The sequence below is a fragment of the Cygnus atratus genome, chromosome 4, assembly GCF_013377495.2.
Source record: "Cygnus atratus isolate AKBS03 ecotype Queensland, Australia chromosome 4, CAtr_DNAZoo_HiC_assembly, whole genome shotgun sequence".
NCBI lineage: Eukaryota > Metazoa > Chordata > Aves > Anseriformes > Anatidae > Cygnus > Cygnus atratus.
In genome coordinates, this window is record NC_066365.1 from 64,168,952 (window position 1) to 64,186,853 (window position 17,902).

The following is a 17,902-nucleotide window of genomic DNA, read 5'->3' on the forward strand; positions in this document are numbered from 1 at the left end:
TTCCACTGAAGCACAAATGACAAATATTTTTGCTTATTAAATTCCCCCTTCCATTAAATTGAAGGAACAGTCTTTTCTTTAAGAAAATAACACTTTTTTCTCTGACTTTACAAATATATAGTGCTTCATTACTCTAAATAAATAGTGCAATGGATAGCGCATGGCAGTAAATCTATTAGGCAGTTGAATGCGACTTCCTAAGTGCAATTCAGCAGTTTACCGCAACAGTCACAAACCAAACACACATGCCAGCAAGCAGAGAGGTGGAATCATCCTACCCATACCTGATTTGGGCCAACTAGAGAGTTGATAAGGCCATCAAAAAAACTTGAGAGACTGTGCACTGTACAGTGAAGTGGTCATTTTCCCATTTTTACTGTACCACACTTTTTGTCTACTATGGCAGGCAATACTCTTTTACTAAAACAAAATACTAACTTTAGAATTTGGGAGAAAAGAATGAGTGTCACTGGATCTTGGAACTAAAATTACCTAGAACAGATTAAACAGTTCAAAAAAAGAAAGGAGTCTTCTCATTTCAGGTAACCTACAGATTGAAAGACATTGCCTTACTTTGCTCTCAACATACTTTAGCTATCGGTCTGAAACACCTGAGTTTCTGAAACGTTGAAAGGGGGCACCAATAACAGATTCAGCATCGCTGATGTAGTTCTCTAACTCCTATGAAGATTTTTTTCAATAAATTAAAACATCAGAAATTTATATTTAATATTAAATGCCCTTGCTTTCAATTACAAAAGCTGATGTTATATTGGACAAGCCTTAACAAAATTTCCAGCTGTACTGTTCATTTTTTATGACCATTATGGTAAGGAAGACAAAAAATGTGCTGATCCAAAGAGCTCACTGTTCTTAAGACTGTGTATGGTCCTATCTTACAGGATAAGCCTATAGTACAAATATGATCACACAACAGAGTATGACAGTCATCATTATAGAGATGATAGGTCATCTCAGCTCCTAATGCAGAGATAAGGAAGGGAGCAAACAACAGGTTCTCAGTGCTTTTGTAAATAGGATTTTGATGAAGTACCGAAACCAAAGGCTGGACTTCTGCACTGCTTAGTGCATGACAGCCCTTCATATTTCTTGATGGAAGAAAGGAGGAGACTGATGTTATATACTGAAAATTACTATATGATTCTTCATTGTATTTTATTTTTTAAATTGCTTTAAAGTTATGGCTATGAAAATAATTGGATACCTTTCACATTACCTTATCTGCTCATCTTTTTTTTGTAGCATATAGTAGTTTTCTGGATGACAGTATTAGAGAACTTTTCTCATGCTTATAAAATACACAGAAAAAAATAGATTCAGAATAATCACATGCAATCTCTTAGGCCTCTCAGCTTTGCAGATATGTAACATTTCATTACACCAGTTGTTTCTTAAGTGTTACAAGGAAAGCCAATTAAACATCAAAAGATTCTTGCTTGCCACACCAAATGTATTGCTCATTGGAACAGTATGTCTTATCCGCTAAGTAAGTGTTGACTCGGAAGTCACTGTGACCAGCATTCTTAGCAAATTATGGCAACTGCTACAAAAGACTGATTACTATTAAGTATCAGTAAGTTAAACTTAATGCATCAATTATCACAGCCATCATTTGCCAAGAAATGCCATCCCAGCAAGAGCATGCTGCACAACTGTAAGTTAACAGCACAGCATTTATTCTGCCCTTAATTACCGCTTCTACACTGCTACCAGAGCCCTAGGAAATGTGCCATCGTAACAAGAAGTCTTGCACGCTACGGTTGGTTTATGCACAGCTCAGCGATTTCCTCTGCCAACTCCACACTCCTTTATTGCAAAAAAAGCACTGTCCAGGGAATGGTTGCACGTACACCGTCCTGCAGGGAATCAGAGGGTCACGTTGGCAGCACCATTGCACAGCTCAGCGAGCGTGGCACCGCACTTCTCAGCAGCACGCATGCTATGGTGTGGTCTGAGTAGTTTGTGGGCTTAATAACAAGAAATACCTAACCTTTGACTTGGCAGTCAGAAGGGTTACCTGTACCATCCAACACAACTGTGCGTGTATTCTTTAACACTACGTATATGGCTGATTGGAGAATCTGTTTGCCCTAACTGAAATAAATTAATAAATTTGGATTAGAAACTATCTAGATTAGAAACTATCAAAAATAAATTTTTGATTAGAAACTATGACAAAAATCCACTTCTGGCTAATCAGTGCCAACTGCTGGCAAGATCACAGCCAGGTAGAATTGGGAGTTATTCTTCCAAAAGAGTAAAAACCAATGAAGCTGCTTTTTTGTTTTTATTTTTATTTTTTAATCTGAACATTAAATACACTGATGTGAGCACAGAATGTAAGTTATATAATTTGCTCCGATCCTTTTGGAGTCTCCTTGTAGCAACACTGAAGACTCAAAAGAGCTGGTTAGCCCAGTTTTCATTACAATTCAAATGATTTATCCAGTAAACTCTTGCAACTGTCATTTTATTAACTTCGCTGGGACAAAAATATAGCCGTAAACACAAAAGTAAAAATTTCATGATCTAGTGACTAGGTAGCAAAATAAATCCTTTAAAAACTACCAAATGAAGCTAAAAATAAAATTAGATATAAATTCAAGTTTTAGACTGTGGTCAATTGAGGTCTAGACAAAACCCTATGTTTGTTCACTGCCTAGTCTCCAGTCTGCTCCAAGTTTGAAAAGGTAATTGAACTCAGTCTATAATTACTGGATTAGATACAGATGGGCTCTGTACATTTCAGGGGAGGAAAGAACTGTTTTGATTCATTTTATGATTGCCTGTAAGGTCAAACTTTTCAAAATGTACTTTCATCTGTTAAATGGTTTCTCAAAGTCCCAGGGGGACATCTTCAATAACTGATGTTTTAAGCAATTTGGGTCTATCAGATCCAGTCTTTGAATGTAATATGCCATCCATTTTCTAGAATTATAAATGTGCATGTAGGTTAATTGCTACAACTCTTACGTATTTTCAAAACTGAACTTTCCTGAAAACTGTAAGTTTCACCCAACAACTGTTATGTATAAATATTCATATCATTATTTCTTTTTAGGGTAAAGAATATCTTTGAAACAGGAATAAATAACACAAATTAGAAACATCCTTATTCATAATTCCGTCCCATTTGTCAGAAATTTCTGAGAATGCTCTCTCAGGACCCAATTCAACACACAAATAGCCCCAGTGAATTCAGTTCACTTCTTACAAACCAAGAAGAGAGGTGTTTACCTTACTGAAGAGTCCCAGAAAGCACTTTAGAAGACTTCTCTTTTAGTATTATCTTATTTGAGTCTTCATCCTCACTCACAAGATAGAATGTGGGACAAACAATAAGCATTAAACTTTCACCAATAATTTTTTGCAAAATTTTTTCTTCAATTAAATTGACAATAGCTCTGCAACCTATCTCAGTGCAAGACAGATTTCATCCTACATCTTCCCCTAATCCTCTGTCAGTTAGTATTGTCCCCATTACCAGCCCTTAAATAACACATACATTAAGGTAATCTCCCTCTGTCACCCAGCGTGCTAATGAAACAGATAAGGAGCATGGCAAACTAATTCATGTCATTTCCATGATTAACATTTTATTCACATTATTTCAAAGCCTTCCACGTAAGGGACAAATCCTGAAGCCAGACCCAATCTCCACGAAAGCTTCAGCAGAAAGATATTTCATAATATAAGAACAGTTATTAACTTGTCTGCCCTGACAGCAGGTTTTGCCCATCATGCAAAGACCGCAGAATTATCCCTGAACAAAGAAACTTCAGCCACTTTATTTAAAGAACTGATACAAATCAGTTTGTTCAAAACAATTTATAAAAAGCCTGCAAATAAATGATGATTTTTGTAGTAATAGCTCTTTTTAAAAAACATCAGTAAAAGCCACTTATAAACAAATCAAGAAACAGTCTTTGAAGTAAACTTCTGATTCTTGTTAGCATCAAAAAACAAGCATGCAAATTTACTCAAATGATAAAATCCATGTAATATTTGTATTATCTTCCTTCCCATATCCCTAGTGCATGCTTTTAAATGTTATTTCTTTAAAACTGGAATAATATTCATACTAGAATTTTACATAGTGTTTAATTCAATAAAAACAGATTTATATTTTAAGAGTTGTATGGAAAAGACTTCTTTCCATTCATTGTAAGAAAAAAGTTTTGTTCAGAAAAAACTTACATGCTTTATTTTCTCTACAAAATAAAATTATACCATGCATTTCAATGTGTTGTGTGAACCCACAAACCACTCCTAAAACTACTGCAAATTTCAGGACAGGGACAATAAATTGTGAAGCGTTGTATGGTAAAACAGTAAAGTCATAGCCAGACCACATCACTGTGCGTTCTATATGCCGTAACAGAAAAAAATAAACATATAGAACCATGGAATGGTTTGGGTTGGAAGGGACATTAAAAAACATTGTTACAACCCCCTGCCACACACCTCCCACCAGACCAGGTTGCCCAAAGCCCCATCCAACCTGGCCTTGAGCACTTTCAAGGATGGGGCATCCCCAGCTTCTCTGGGCAACCTGTTCCAGTGCCTCACCACCCTCTGAGTAAAGAATTCCCTCCTTTTATGTAATCTAAGCCTTCCTTCTTTTAGTTTAAATCCATTCCCCCTTGTCCTATCACCCCACTCCCTGACAAAGAGTCCCTCCCCAGCTTTCTTGTAGCCCCCTTAGGTACTGGAAGGCTGCTCTAAAGTCTCCCCTGAGCCTTCTCCAGGCTGAACAACCCCAACTCCCTCAGCCTGTCTTCATAGGAGAGATGCTCCAGCCCCTTGGTCATCTTCACGGCCCTCCTCTGGAACGTAAGAAGTTATAGTAGGCCCCATTTTAGCCAAACTGATTAACTCTTCCCCCCTCCCCCTGACCCAGTGTTCCTTTCCTTCACATTTTGATTGTCTCTCAGATGTATTTTTCCCAGTATTGTCTGTATGCTCCTTTACTGTATATAAAGTTTTTGAATATGATGTAGCAGAGTTCTTGTGAGCATTTCCCATCTACACTACAATGGATTCCATAATGAACTAAAAGTCTTAGGAATTGGAACAACATCATTAATACTAATATTTTCTTACAACGACCTAGCTGCACTCCCTTTATAATGCATCACTGTGTCTTTAAACAGCTCAGAAAATGTACAAAGCAAGGAAAGGAGATATCCAGCTCATAGACATGAAACTGAGTCGAAAAAAAACTACAGCAAGGTAGTACTATTATATCAAATAATACCTTACTTTAAGTTCATTTAACTATCTTTGTACATCCATACATTCTCTGAAATTTGTGAGGAAGAGATCAAAAAAACTTCATAAATGAAGTAATTTACTTTGCACTAAGTAACTTTGTGGTAGATAATTTCATTAAGCGTCCTGGTAAGTCTAACACAGCTATTTTATTTTAGAAATACTTTAACACATTGTTTCCTGTAAGTCCATTTATAAATAAAAAAGAAGACAGAACACTCATACGTTCACACAGCCTAAGGTCAGACTGATCAGAGTCAGAGGTCACTGGAGCAGTAGTCTGGGATTTGGGAAACCAGTATCCAATTCTTTGCTTTGGTAAGAAGCAATGTCCCACATGTAAAAAGGAATTCCTGAGCCACCCCGTGTATTAACTCCTGCATTACTCGTTGAGTACCGTATGTATTTTACAATGTGTGCACTTGACTTAGAGACTTCATGTGGTGCAGAATCTCCCAAATCAAGGGTCAGCTGAGCCACACCACAAGAACGTACTTTTGGTTTTGGTTTTCTGTACAATCCATAGACAATCTGACTTCTTTTTTTCTCTTGTGATTACATCTCCTAACAAAATAGAAGGAGGAAATTTCTCACCACAAAGAAGATTTTTCCAGACTTTAGATCATTTTTGTAGCTTTTTGCTGAAAATAAATAAATAAATATATATATATTTGAAAAGGTTTACAACAGATCTGGGCAAAACAATTTGTCATTTTAAGAGTGCTACACTCTCTTCCTTGACTTTGCAATTCCCTCCATATTTCATTAAACTTTTATCTTTTAAAAGTTTAAGTATCATTACTTTGGTATTGTCTCCTGTGTGCAATACTTCCTAGGAGCCAAACAGACCAAACTATGCCCTACAATAACCATGACGAGAATCAATAAATACCCCACTTAACACATATAAGGGTAATATCAGGCCGAAGAATCTTTTCATGGATGTGATTTATTCATTTTATTTAAACAGAGTTGAATGAACTGTGCTTCAATTTAAGTCTAGATAAAAGAACCCTCTCCTTGGATAATATGGCAGAAACTACAGTATGCATCACACTGTCCAGCTGAAAGCTGAATTGACCCTAAGAAAAATACATACAACAAAGACAACTAAAGAAAGAGGAATTTTAAATTATTCAAAAATTTGTAGCTGTCACTTGAAAATGGGTATACAACAAAGTTCTGAAAGAAGAATATCCCAAGAACATGCACATCTGTTTAATATTACAAGCTAACTGTCAACATCCTAAGTGAAGTTTTAATTTAATATTTTTTCTTTCTTGATGTTTTACCTTTAGAGAATGCCTCATGAGAGTATCAGCTTTCTATAAGAAACTGTTAAATATAAAGAAATGTTATTGTAGCATGTTTATAAAATCATAGTTCGAGAACTTTTTATTTTTCTAAAGCCTGACCACAACTTAATTATCTGCAGGACATTCCAAGCTCACAATTGCAAGCTCCAGTTCCCAAGCAATTTTAAACAATATCTACTGTACAGGACACACAGTATTGCAAATACCACAACATGGTAATGTTTCCAAAAGTCAGCATTAGAGCCTTTAGACATGGTTTTTATTTTCAATAAATATTTGTTTCTCCACTAATCATTAAATCGTTTTCATCACCATTACATGTTTGTCTTTCACATCAGTTTGCTATCACCATTTATTTTTAATACAAGTGAACAAGTTATGAATAAGACAGATATCATGTATAGCATGCTTTGTGTTATACATAAAGTGTCACAAGACTAAGCAGTGTGTTCCTCTGCAGCTCTCACAATGTTTTTCTTCTTTTTCAGGAAGAAGCACAAGTTAAAAGGCTAAACTGGAGTTGGGGGGGGGGGGGGGGGAGGGGACGGACAGAAGAACATTAGCTCAGCCAAAAGCTCTTAAAGAAATTACAGCTTTCTTTTCAGAAAGAGAAATGAAAAGCCTGGGAATTTGAAATTGTTGCTGCTTTGTGAGAACATCCAAACCACCTGAAAATAGGCAAGAATAAAAAATCCACAATGCAGTTGTGTCTGTACTTTACCCACTTCAATCTGAAAAAAAAAAAACCAGCAGATGATACAACGCTTCCAGAACTCCTCAGAAGACCCCCAAAAGTACGCTTCTCCTTACAAACTCCCCTGTCTTCCTACTCCTTTAAATCAACTTTCCTCTTGCCTGGGGACTGTTTAGGACCCCAGGTGCAGCAGCGTGGTTATTTCTGGTCTTCTACAGTAAATATTGCTACCTTTCACCTGTACTAAGCGTTTGAGGACTTCATATTTTCACCCAAGGCTTTTCCATTTAAAAAATAATCAGTGAATGACCATATTAAAAATCTGATTAGAATACTACTCCATATTAGACGTGTAATCAACCTACTGGATCATCATTTTTAACATGTCAGAAAACAAGACCTCTCTCTCATTTTCGGTCCCAGACCAACAAAACACTTAGGCTTCAGGTGAACATCAGCAGAGGTTCTGTGAGGACAAGCTTATTTCCCACTTTCCATCCCACTGAGACATGGAATAGTAAGAACCATCGGTCAGTCCCAGCTTGTACTGCAGAAATTAAATATTCAGTTCAGAATCAGTAAAATTAAGTCCACATTCAAAGCGGTTTAAAAGTCAACCAAAAAAGGAAATACCCACTGAGAAATGTCAAGCAGGCAATCTATTAATAGTAGAAAAGCAACGACTGAAAGGGATTTGGGTTACATTTAACTATCTGGGTCTTGTTTATTTCTTTCGAATGCTGGACAATACCTACGGAAGTGGAACAGATTTAACCTTCAGCAGATGCCGTACACCCACCACTCTCGCTGCTCTCAGCCAAAAGGGAACACGCCAAGCCAGAAGGAAAGGATGAAGAGGGGCAAGCACACACCTCAAGGCTGGCAGCCAGTCACCAAAAATTGTCACTTCTGGCAGACAAAAAGCTTTGCCACACCACCCTGATGCCAGGAAACATGTTTTCAATAAAGTATTCATAATTTACAATTCTAAACAGTTACATTCAACTGAAGTATTTCAGACATTAAAGAACATTTTTCCCACAAACTGTTGCCAACAGTTCGTATCCCCAGTTTTCACCCTTTAATTGCTTTCACGGAAACTATCATTCCTGGTTTAATATCTGCCAGCCTGAAAAGTATTTTCATGCTTAGTGGTCTGACATTTCAGAGACAGAGCATATAATCTCAAAAATCTTTTACTGGTAATTTTTATCTTTTTATCTATGGTGGAACAACAACTAAAACAACTTTATTCCCTTATTATCAAAAAATCACAAGGGATTTGACAAAACAAGCCCAAATTAGCAAAAACAGAAGAGTCTCAGTACAACTAGTTGAAGGCAATGACTAGTTATCAATTTGTTTGAAGTTGTGAACTCTTTAAGCTTTGAAATACCTGTTCCCTAAGAAGGTTTAAACATCCTTTTTTATTATTATTATTTCAACAGTATGAAGCATAGCACCCTAAATCGTCTCCCCATTTTATTATTTCAATGTATTTGAGAGCTCAAAGCAATTATTATCTGTGATGGCTCAGAAATTCTGTTACCTAATTGTCACGGAGGAGAAAACTGTTTAGTCTGAATCTAGATTTACTGGAAATTACCAGAAGTAGTACTCTGAGACAAAAGAAATGCCCCTCTCTATGTAACTTTACAAGCTATTTCTATCCTCTCATGTTTGACTGTTCCTTCTCTAACCTGTACCAGACTATTCGTTTCTTGCTAAGCCTGCTGACTCCCTGCTGTTGTCCTTGTTATCATCCCATTTTATCACTCCAGCTTTCTGGATCCCACAGACCTACCACCCTGTCCCTGTCCCACCATTTTCCCTCTTCAGATGCCATGCAAACGTAAGCTATGTTTGAGAAAGGAAGGGGGCGACATATGTTAAACCTCGGATTTCCTCCAATTCCATACAAACAACAAACTTCCACTGAGTTTATCCTTATTTTTAGCAAGGCAACAAACCAACAGCTCACAGGAGGTGTCAACTGAACGGACAACCATACCCTTAAAGGAGTTCATAGTGACCAGCTACATCAAATAATTCCTCCAGCAACTGCAAGCCAGAAAGGAACTTCCCACAACCAAGCCGGCCCTGGAAGGAGGGCAGGAGAGGATGAAGACAAGGGGCCCTTTGCCCTCAAAACACGAACTGCAGCCCTGGGGTTCTCTTGGACTCCTCAGCACCACGTGAGGTCCAGTTAACCGAAACAAAGCTAATGGGCAACTAAGGAAAGCTGTCTCCCAAGCCAGCTTTCAACCCTGCCGTTCAGGCTACATTCAGAAAACAATTCCCATGGAGTCAAGAATGAATTTAAAAGAAAACAAACAAAGGGAGGAGAGGACAACAGACATTTGTACAGACATTTCAGAACTTCCCAAAATATGAGTTCAGAACTCCTCCCCAAAGGCTGACCTATACCCTCACCACTGTTACTGATGTAAGTTTTGCTAAAACCAGAAGCATCGCATGGGGAACATTAGTGATCTGGCATTTAATCCTACTGCATAAAACAAGGGCAGCATTCCATTCCTCTCCAAAAATGTTTTTTTTTAAAAAAAATCTTTCTTCTGCCGTTTCCTTAATTTGCTTTTTATGTTTCTAACCTCCTAATTAAAGATATCAACTGCTTTGCCTTCCACCTCTCAGGCTAAATTTCTTCTCTAACAAGGATGAGAGGTAAAAAACAATAAACCTTCATAATAAGAAACTATCATTAACCCTCATTTGCAGGGAAGAAGAGATAAATCTGAAATATTAGAAAGCAGCATTCTCTATCTTCCCATCTGAAAAAGCATAATTTAAGACTTATGTTTTCTGCCTAGCAAATGAGGGGGGAAAACTGTGCATGTAAGCATGTTAACTGTGCATGTAAACGAGCACAAAACGCAGCCCCACCGGTGAACTTTGAGGGGAAAAGTGGCCGTTCGGCACGGCACGAGGGAGACGTCAGAAGGAATTCCGATGACCTCAGCTATGGGCCCAATTTATTAGAACTTACCTCTCATTAAAAGCTAAAAAGTGAACTGAAATATCGCTTGCTGTCCAAACTTTGGCACACTCATTAATTTGCAATAAAGACTGTAATTGGTTATACCGTAAGCAATATATATTTCCCTTGCATCCAAATATTCTCTCATGGGAGTTATTCTTATGTAAGCGTTAGAGCCAAAACGATCGTATAAACTAACCTGAGTAAAGCAGGTTAGAAATTTTCAGTCTGCTTTGTGTAAAACCCCCTGAATTAAAGCATACCATCCTAACCATTGCTGGCCATCTCCCTTAGAGCACTGCTTAGGGTCAGCCACTGCAGTATATCGGGATAATTCGCTCCATGGCCACGCAGTCTTTGGCTCGCTGGCTGTGCGCTGTCACGGACTTTAACAGGACCAATCTCAGCTACAGAGGTTTTCAGGATTAGGCCCCATTCAGGTCTATTCTAGACCTGGCAAAGGCATGTCCCATCCTATAAAAAGTTAATGTAGCAAGCAGGTTATTTTATTTTAACTGGTATTTCCAAGTGAAAAGAAATATAAACACAACATAAAGAAGTTAACTGGAAGTTGGCAGGTGGTCTTGATAAATACAATGTTGTTGGGTTATTATAAATGTTTGTATAACTGAAAAAAAATCTGAGCAATTAATACTGAAATTGTGGTTTCCCTGGCAAGAGAACAAAGCAGGCCAGATTTTCACTTGAGTCTCCTTTTTCACACATAAACTGAAATTAAGTAGTGATAAAGCTGGGGTTGTCTGCGTGTTAGTTGTTCTGTCCCAGGCTAGTAGGACCCCCCCCCCATTTTTTTTCCTCCTCTCTTTTTAGTATTTTGAGTATTTCTTGATCTTTTAAAAGTTTAGAAGTAATTCTTTGTTTTGTAACTACTGACCCAAGGCTGACTCAGAACAGGCAACGCAGTAACTGTCATATTCCAGTGAGAAGTTTAACACTCGGCACTGGCATTTTGGCACACATTTTACTTTTGGACCAGCATACAATCCCTACCTCTCCCCGCCAGACCCCTCTGGAAGGGAAGGGAGAGTGTCGCAACCACAGCAGCGGCGGGTGGCTGAGGCCAAGCACCAAGGCCACCAGCCTACCGCCAAGGCCGGCGCGCATCCATGGGAGGCCGCGGAAAATCCTTCGGACCTCCCAGTCCTTATGCACTTTAACCGGGCACATTACAGAGCTATGGGGTCCTGCACTTTATTCTTGATCCTTCTTCAAACGTTTCAGAATAGTCTGACAGGGATCAGAAGGTATGTTTAAAACCATTCCCTTTTAACTGTGCTGTGTCAATAATTCTGTTGTGCTATTCAAGGTGGTACAACACGGTCAGTCTGGGAGTCCAGCTCCTCATTTGGGCATTCTCCATGGTTTTTTAGGCTTCATTAATGCCATGCGAAGATTCAGCCACTGTAAACGTCATATACAAGTATGCCTGCTCCTTTCTTTCATCCTACAAGGATGCTCTAAATGCCAGATTGTGCGAAGATGTGCAGTGAGATCCCATGTTTGGGCCCAGCGACAAATCAGTTCTCCCCCTCTTCTAATAGGGATGTTAGTTTGAATTATCCTGTGGGCTAATCCGATGAGATACACTGGAATTACATAGGTATGCATGAAAATGCTGTTTTACTCAAAGTATATAGAATTTATACATCGTATATAGAGTTTAAACAACAGCAACATCAAAAAACAACAACAGAACTACAAAACAAACTGCAACAACTGGAGCTTATCTGTAGTCAGAACAGTATACTATGAAAGTCAGGCCACCTCGTAATTAAAAAGTTTGTTCAAAATTTATATTCAAAGTCATTTGTTCTGGCTTTCACAAGAACTAGTTCTGGAGGCAAGTTTTATGTGGGGATTTTTCCTTCTCATTAAATATATGTACAGAGCAACCGAACATACTCTTAATGTGAATGCTGGCCTACCATACCCATTTAAGAAAAAAAAAAATCAGTTAATCATCCTATAGAATCCATACACACAAGTTATATGAAGAACAGATGTCGTAGCTTTGTGAATCTGGCATCCTTATGTGTTCAACAGCTTCAAACACAGACATTTGATCATTCTGAAATTTTGCATTTAAAGACTTAGAAACATTTAACCTTTCAATTTTCCATTCTCAAGGATATGTTTTCAGATATGTCTGGTATTGCTTTTGAAGAATTTGTGCTCTAGCACTTCAGTTTTTGGCTTTTTACAAACACCTTAAAAAAGATAATCTCCCTAGCACAACAACAACAAATAAGTAATTTATGGTTATAATCAAGCTTATCATGAAATTCTGCTTGACCGTTACTTTTATTTCTGTTAATAGGCCGTATCAGCCCCGATTCCATTTCTATAACACATATTGAACAGTGAGTAGTGATTAAAAGTTCTCATTCCTTCCACATTTTCAAATAACTAGGAAGCATATTTGACAGATCTTCCTAATAGCTCAAAAACTTTTATTGCCATAAAAAGGGAAAAGGAAAGGCTTAAGTAGTAAGATTTCCCAAGACCGCTCTAAAATAAAAGTTCAAGTGCCAAACACCTTCCAAAACTGATAATCATTTAAAATACATGAAAGAACAAGTATAAGGCCACAGTAAAGCTGTGAACAAGTGTTAAATAGACTGGGCCCATGCTGTATTTTTTCTAGATAATTTGTCATTCAATGCTTAATTCAAACACAATTTTATTTATTTTTTTAATGCTAATATGTCTTGTCCTTAAAATTCTTCCATCGCTTAGCAAATAGCTCAGCTTGATGCCAAATCTGATACGAAGTGACTGCGTAAGCATGTAAAAGTGTGATTAAAAATCTTTAATATCTCTATATACTACACTTTAAATAGTTATGTCACAATAAAAGTTTAAGGACAGAAAAAAAATGTTGCTTTTGTTTTAGTTGGCCCAAAAGCACTAATGCACACAATATAAATTCTAACAGTCTTCTATAGATTTCAGGCATTGAAGAGTTCACCACTGTATCATGATTTTCTTGAAGTGAATCATTCAAGTCAGTCCTTCTCTTGGTCCCAATCAACTGGTGAACAGGGGGAGAGATTCCAACAACATGCACTACACACGCAGCTTTTGTCATCTTTCACTGCATGTAAGACGATCAAATGCTTGAAAAATGTAGCTGACGGATGAAAAACATCCACATACACAAAAATGCCAGAAATAGGTCAGTGCTGGGGCAAAGAAAATCTTTTTAGAAGTTTGTGGCCATATCAGCCTTCTTTCATTTAGAAGCGCACTCCTAGCCAACCTGATCAATTTCGTCCTAAGTTTGACAATGTCACCAGTCACAGCAGCCTCAACAACAAACATCACACAATCCTTCGGCTGTGCTGCTGCCACCCTGCACAAAGCCAGGCAAGGCACCCCCACCGTGGCACAGAAGGAAGCGTGGCTGGGTGTGGACTCCGCAGAAATATTTTGCCACTTCCCAACCTGCATGTCAAACAGGTCTTCAACTATTGCTCAGCCAAATAAGGCACAATGAAAGCGCTGCCAAGGTGTAAATTATTCAGAGTCTCCATTGCTATCCTACCTATGTATTCTGATTGATATCCTCCAGGGCAAGTTTTAGAGACAACAGTAGCTAACAGCTTGATATGTTTCTTGGGTTAAAAAATGAACAGAACAAAAAAGTACAAGGGGAAGAATTCACTGGCTGTATGTGTGTTTAAAATAGAAATATATTAAAGAATTAATGCATCTATCAAGGATTACAATTGCAAGGTAAGTTGCATGGTTTTGGCAGAAGCATCTCAATTTTTAATTGCTAGGCAAATTAAAAATTGCTATGACAAAGTATTTGAAAAGAGGCTTTGACACGTGTAATCAAATCAAATTGTATTTAACTGAAGCAAGCAACTGAAATCATTTATTTCACTACAAAGCTTACTCTTTCTAGGCACAGTTTCTACGTTTTGTTCACGCATTTAAATCAGACCTCCTTAAAGAAGACCTAAAAAAATGTTATAAAGACTTCTCTGGTCCAGCAGGTGTCTGGCTCCGCTGCCACCAATGTAATTGAGCTACAGGAGCAGAAACAGGACGAGCCTGATCTATTTCACTCCGACTCATTTATGGACACATTCACAGCATTCATGCTCATATCTGCTTTGGCAAGGCCTTGCCTTTTTCTCCGAAGCCACTATTTACATTAGTACCATAATTAAACCCATTCTCACCATCAGACCAATTGGTCAGCTCATCCATGGTGGTGGCACTAGCCGTTTACTTCACTTGGTACTGATGTAATTAAACAAGATACTTCCAGACACATCTTTACATTTCTTCCTGTTGCCTGGGCAGTGCCCTTAGGAAATTAAGAAAGGATGAGGAGCTCAGAGGGAAGACTGGGACCAAAAGAAAACAGTAGCTGTGAGCAGGGGGGGAAAGAAGAATAAGGTAGGAGGAAAAAGACGTACATCTAGCATGTTGACACAGCACAGGACTATAGCTGGACAATGAGAAGAGCATGACTGTGAAACGCTTCGGCAAGGTATCCAAACACCGGCTAGTATTAGACCCTAAGAGGATAACAACCGTCTCTCAGCAGCAGTCCAAGCGATGGTGTTCAGAAGAGTAGATTTAAAATTTGCAGCTGCACTGACGATGCAGATAAACGCCAATATGATGCCTCATGACAAAACTTCAATTATTTTAGAATTCCAGGAGTTTATGAATTTACACATACTAACTATGTTAAAAATGATAAAGGTTGCCCTGTCCTGGGATAAGATTGAAGGACTCTGATCTAACACCACAGAATTAAGTTAAAATCAGAAGCTGCGGAAGGGGGAAGGTGGGCAGGGGAGAAAAAAGCAGATCTTATGGTCAAAGATATGTGGTGGTCTTATCACCACAGATAGAACCCTAACACAGCAATCACAGTTGACAAGTCACTTACATGAACTTTTCATGGACAGTTAATAATTATGTGGTCAATTAACAGGTACCTCATTTGACATCCTCTGCTTAGGCCTCAAAGCAACCACTGAACTACTGTAGAACAGCTGGTGTCAAGTGCTGCAAAATACATCGGCCTTTAAGTGCTTTCTCTGATAAACTGGAAAAGTGCAATGGAAACAGCAATTTGACATTAATCCCTGTGTTTGAAACTAGGCTATTTATAAGGGAGAAGACATTAGGACGAAGGTTACTTGTCACTCTTTGCTCAGTACTGAACTTGCACATTTCGGTAGGGTTGTGCTCAGACAGCACGCTCAGCACTCTGCTCCCCTTGAAAAATATGGTCGGTGCCTTACTAAAGGTGTTCTTCAAACCCTGCTCTCATCCCAGACTTTCTTCCCCCTCCCTTTCACCCGGTACAGAGGCAAAGGTTAGGCACCAAATTTGCTTTGCAGCACTGCTGACTGACACTATCACTGCTCCGTCACTCCTGCGATCTCAGCGCTTGTCCCAAGCCGTGCGGCGTCCCGGTGCTCTTGTCACCTGCAGCTCACCAGCAGCCGGCACTTGACAGCCGCACGACGGAGGGCACAAACGCAGGACGACAAAACGGGCGGCCCTGTGTCACCAACACCCGCTGTCGCCTCGGCTCTGGGCGCCATCTCCTACGTGGCAGCCGCCGCGGGCAGCGCCCCGGGGGGAAGGCGGCGCCGCCCCGGCAGGAAGGCGAGCCCCCGGGGGCGACGGGCGGGCTCCGAGCCCACCGCCGGGCTCCCAGCCCACATCCGTCCGGGAAGGCGGGCGGTCTGCGGGCACTCGGGGCTCGCTCGCCCCGGCTCCCCGGGGAGGGCTGCCCAGCCCCGGTTGCTGCTGCTGCTGCTGCCGCCGTCCCCCCTTCTCCTCCGCCCCGGTGCCCGCACTCACCACCTCTCGTGCCCGGCCGGTGAAGTCGCTCTTGGAGCGGGCTGCGCCGCGCTTGAGCAGCTCATCCCTGGCGCTGTCCCCGGCCGCCACCCCCAGCGCCTTGTTGCGGGTTTTCACCGTTTTCACGCTGGCCTTGAAGAGCAGGGTGATGTCCACCGCCATGGCGGCCGGTGCCGCCGCGCAGCCTTCCCCGCGCAACGCGGCCCCCGCGCAACGCGTTCCGCCGCCCGCCCGCCCCCGGGGCCGGTCCCGGAGCCTGTGAGGGAGCGTGGGGCCGGCTATGGGGCTGGCTGCGGGGCTGGCTGCTGGGACACTCCGCTGAGCCCGCCGGCCCTACGAGGTGTTTCACGCCCCGGCCTGGGCCGCCATGGAGGCCGGGCTGTGTGAGGGAGGCCTCGGCTGCGAGAAGCCGCGGCCAGGGACAGGCTCAGCCGCCCGGCTCCGGCTCTCGGCGTCCTGGGCGGCTCAGCCAGCAGCTCAGGGGCCTCAGCCAGCAGCCCGGGGCTCGACCAACTCTTCCCCAGAATTTGGGGAGCTGCCGTGCTGTTCTGTCTTCACGGGTTCATCCCGAGGAAGCTGGAAGAAGCATGTGTCTGCGTGTGTACTGGAGTGTCGGGGCAGTGCTGTAGGAGACTTCGGCGCTGCTGCCTCCTATAATAGAGCAAAAGTTTGCGGAATAAAACTTAAATTCCAATGAAACTAATGGCGTCTGGGCCGCCGAGCTCTGGTGGCATGGCAGGTGTCACCAGGTGGTGCTGTTATACAGAGCCATCTAGGCTTTCAGCCTCAGAACTTAAGACACGGAAAGACAGGTTAATTAGAGCTGATCAATGTGTTTTAGCAGGTTTGTAGCAGGATCGGGGATTAGTGCAGGAGTGACATTTCCAGAGGAAACGGCCATACATGTATAGGCATATTGATTATTTATTCTTGAACTCTAGAGATAGAACAGGCTCCTTACACCTGGAGTGTGTGACCTGGAACCTGATTTCCTCCTCACCAGGAGGCTGACTATCAAGGTTCCTGAGACCTGCTGCCATCTAACACTGGGACAGTATCATGCTGGTACCTGAAAGATATACCGCACAGGGAATTACAATAATAGAATCATACAATCATAAAGGTTGGAAAAGTCCTCCAAGATCATCTGGTCCAACGACCACCAATATCACCCACTAGACCATGTCCCTAAGCACCACATACAGCCCTTCCTTGAACGCCCCCATGGACAGTGACTCCACCACCTCCCTGGGTAACCTGTTCCAATGCCTGACTGCTCTTTCTGAGAAGAAATGTCTCCTAATTTCCAACCTAAACCTCCCCTGGAGCAACTTGAGGCCGTTCCCTCTAATCCTAATACTAGTTATCTGCAAGAACAGGCTGACCCTCAGCTCCCCACACCTTCCTTTCAGGCAGTTGTAGAGAGCAATAAGGTCTCCCCTGAGCCTTCTCTTCTCCAGACTAAACAACCCCAGTTCCCTCAGCTCTTCCTCATAGGACTTGTGTTCCAGGCCCTTCACCAGCTTAGTAGCCCTTCTCTGGACCCGTTCCAGTACCTCAGTGACCTTCTTGTAGTGAGGGGCCCAAAGCTGACCACAGTACTTGAGGTGCAGCCTTACCAGAGCAGAGTACAGGGGGATGACCACCTCCCTGGTCCTGATGGCTACACTATTCCTGATACAAGGCAGGATGCCATTGGCCTTCTTGGCCACCTGGGCACACTGCTGGCTGTTCAGGCGAGCA

The 17,902-nt window shown here is 41.1% G+C and overlaps 1 protein-coding gene across 1 annotated transcript in view; it reads right to left on the reverse strand.

Annotated features, from left to right (window-relative positions):
- The window catches only part of STX18 (syntaxin 18), a 67,418-nt gene extending 50,879 nt beyond the window's left edge, over positions 1 to 16,539 (reverse strand). Inside the window, exon 1 of the mRNA XM_035547124.2 lies at positions 16,160 to 16,539. Within this exon, the coding sequence (XP_035403017.1) occupies positions 16,160 to 16,321 (162 nt within the window). The 5' untranslated portion in view covers positions 16,322 to 16,539. The remainder of the gene's footprint in view (positions 1 to 16,159) is intronic.
- Positions 16,540 to 17,902: the final 1,363 nt, after the last annotated feature.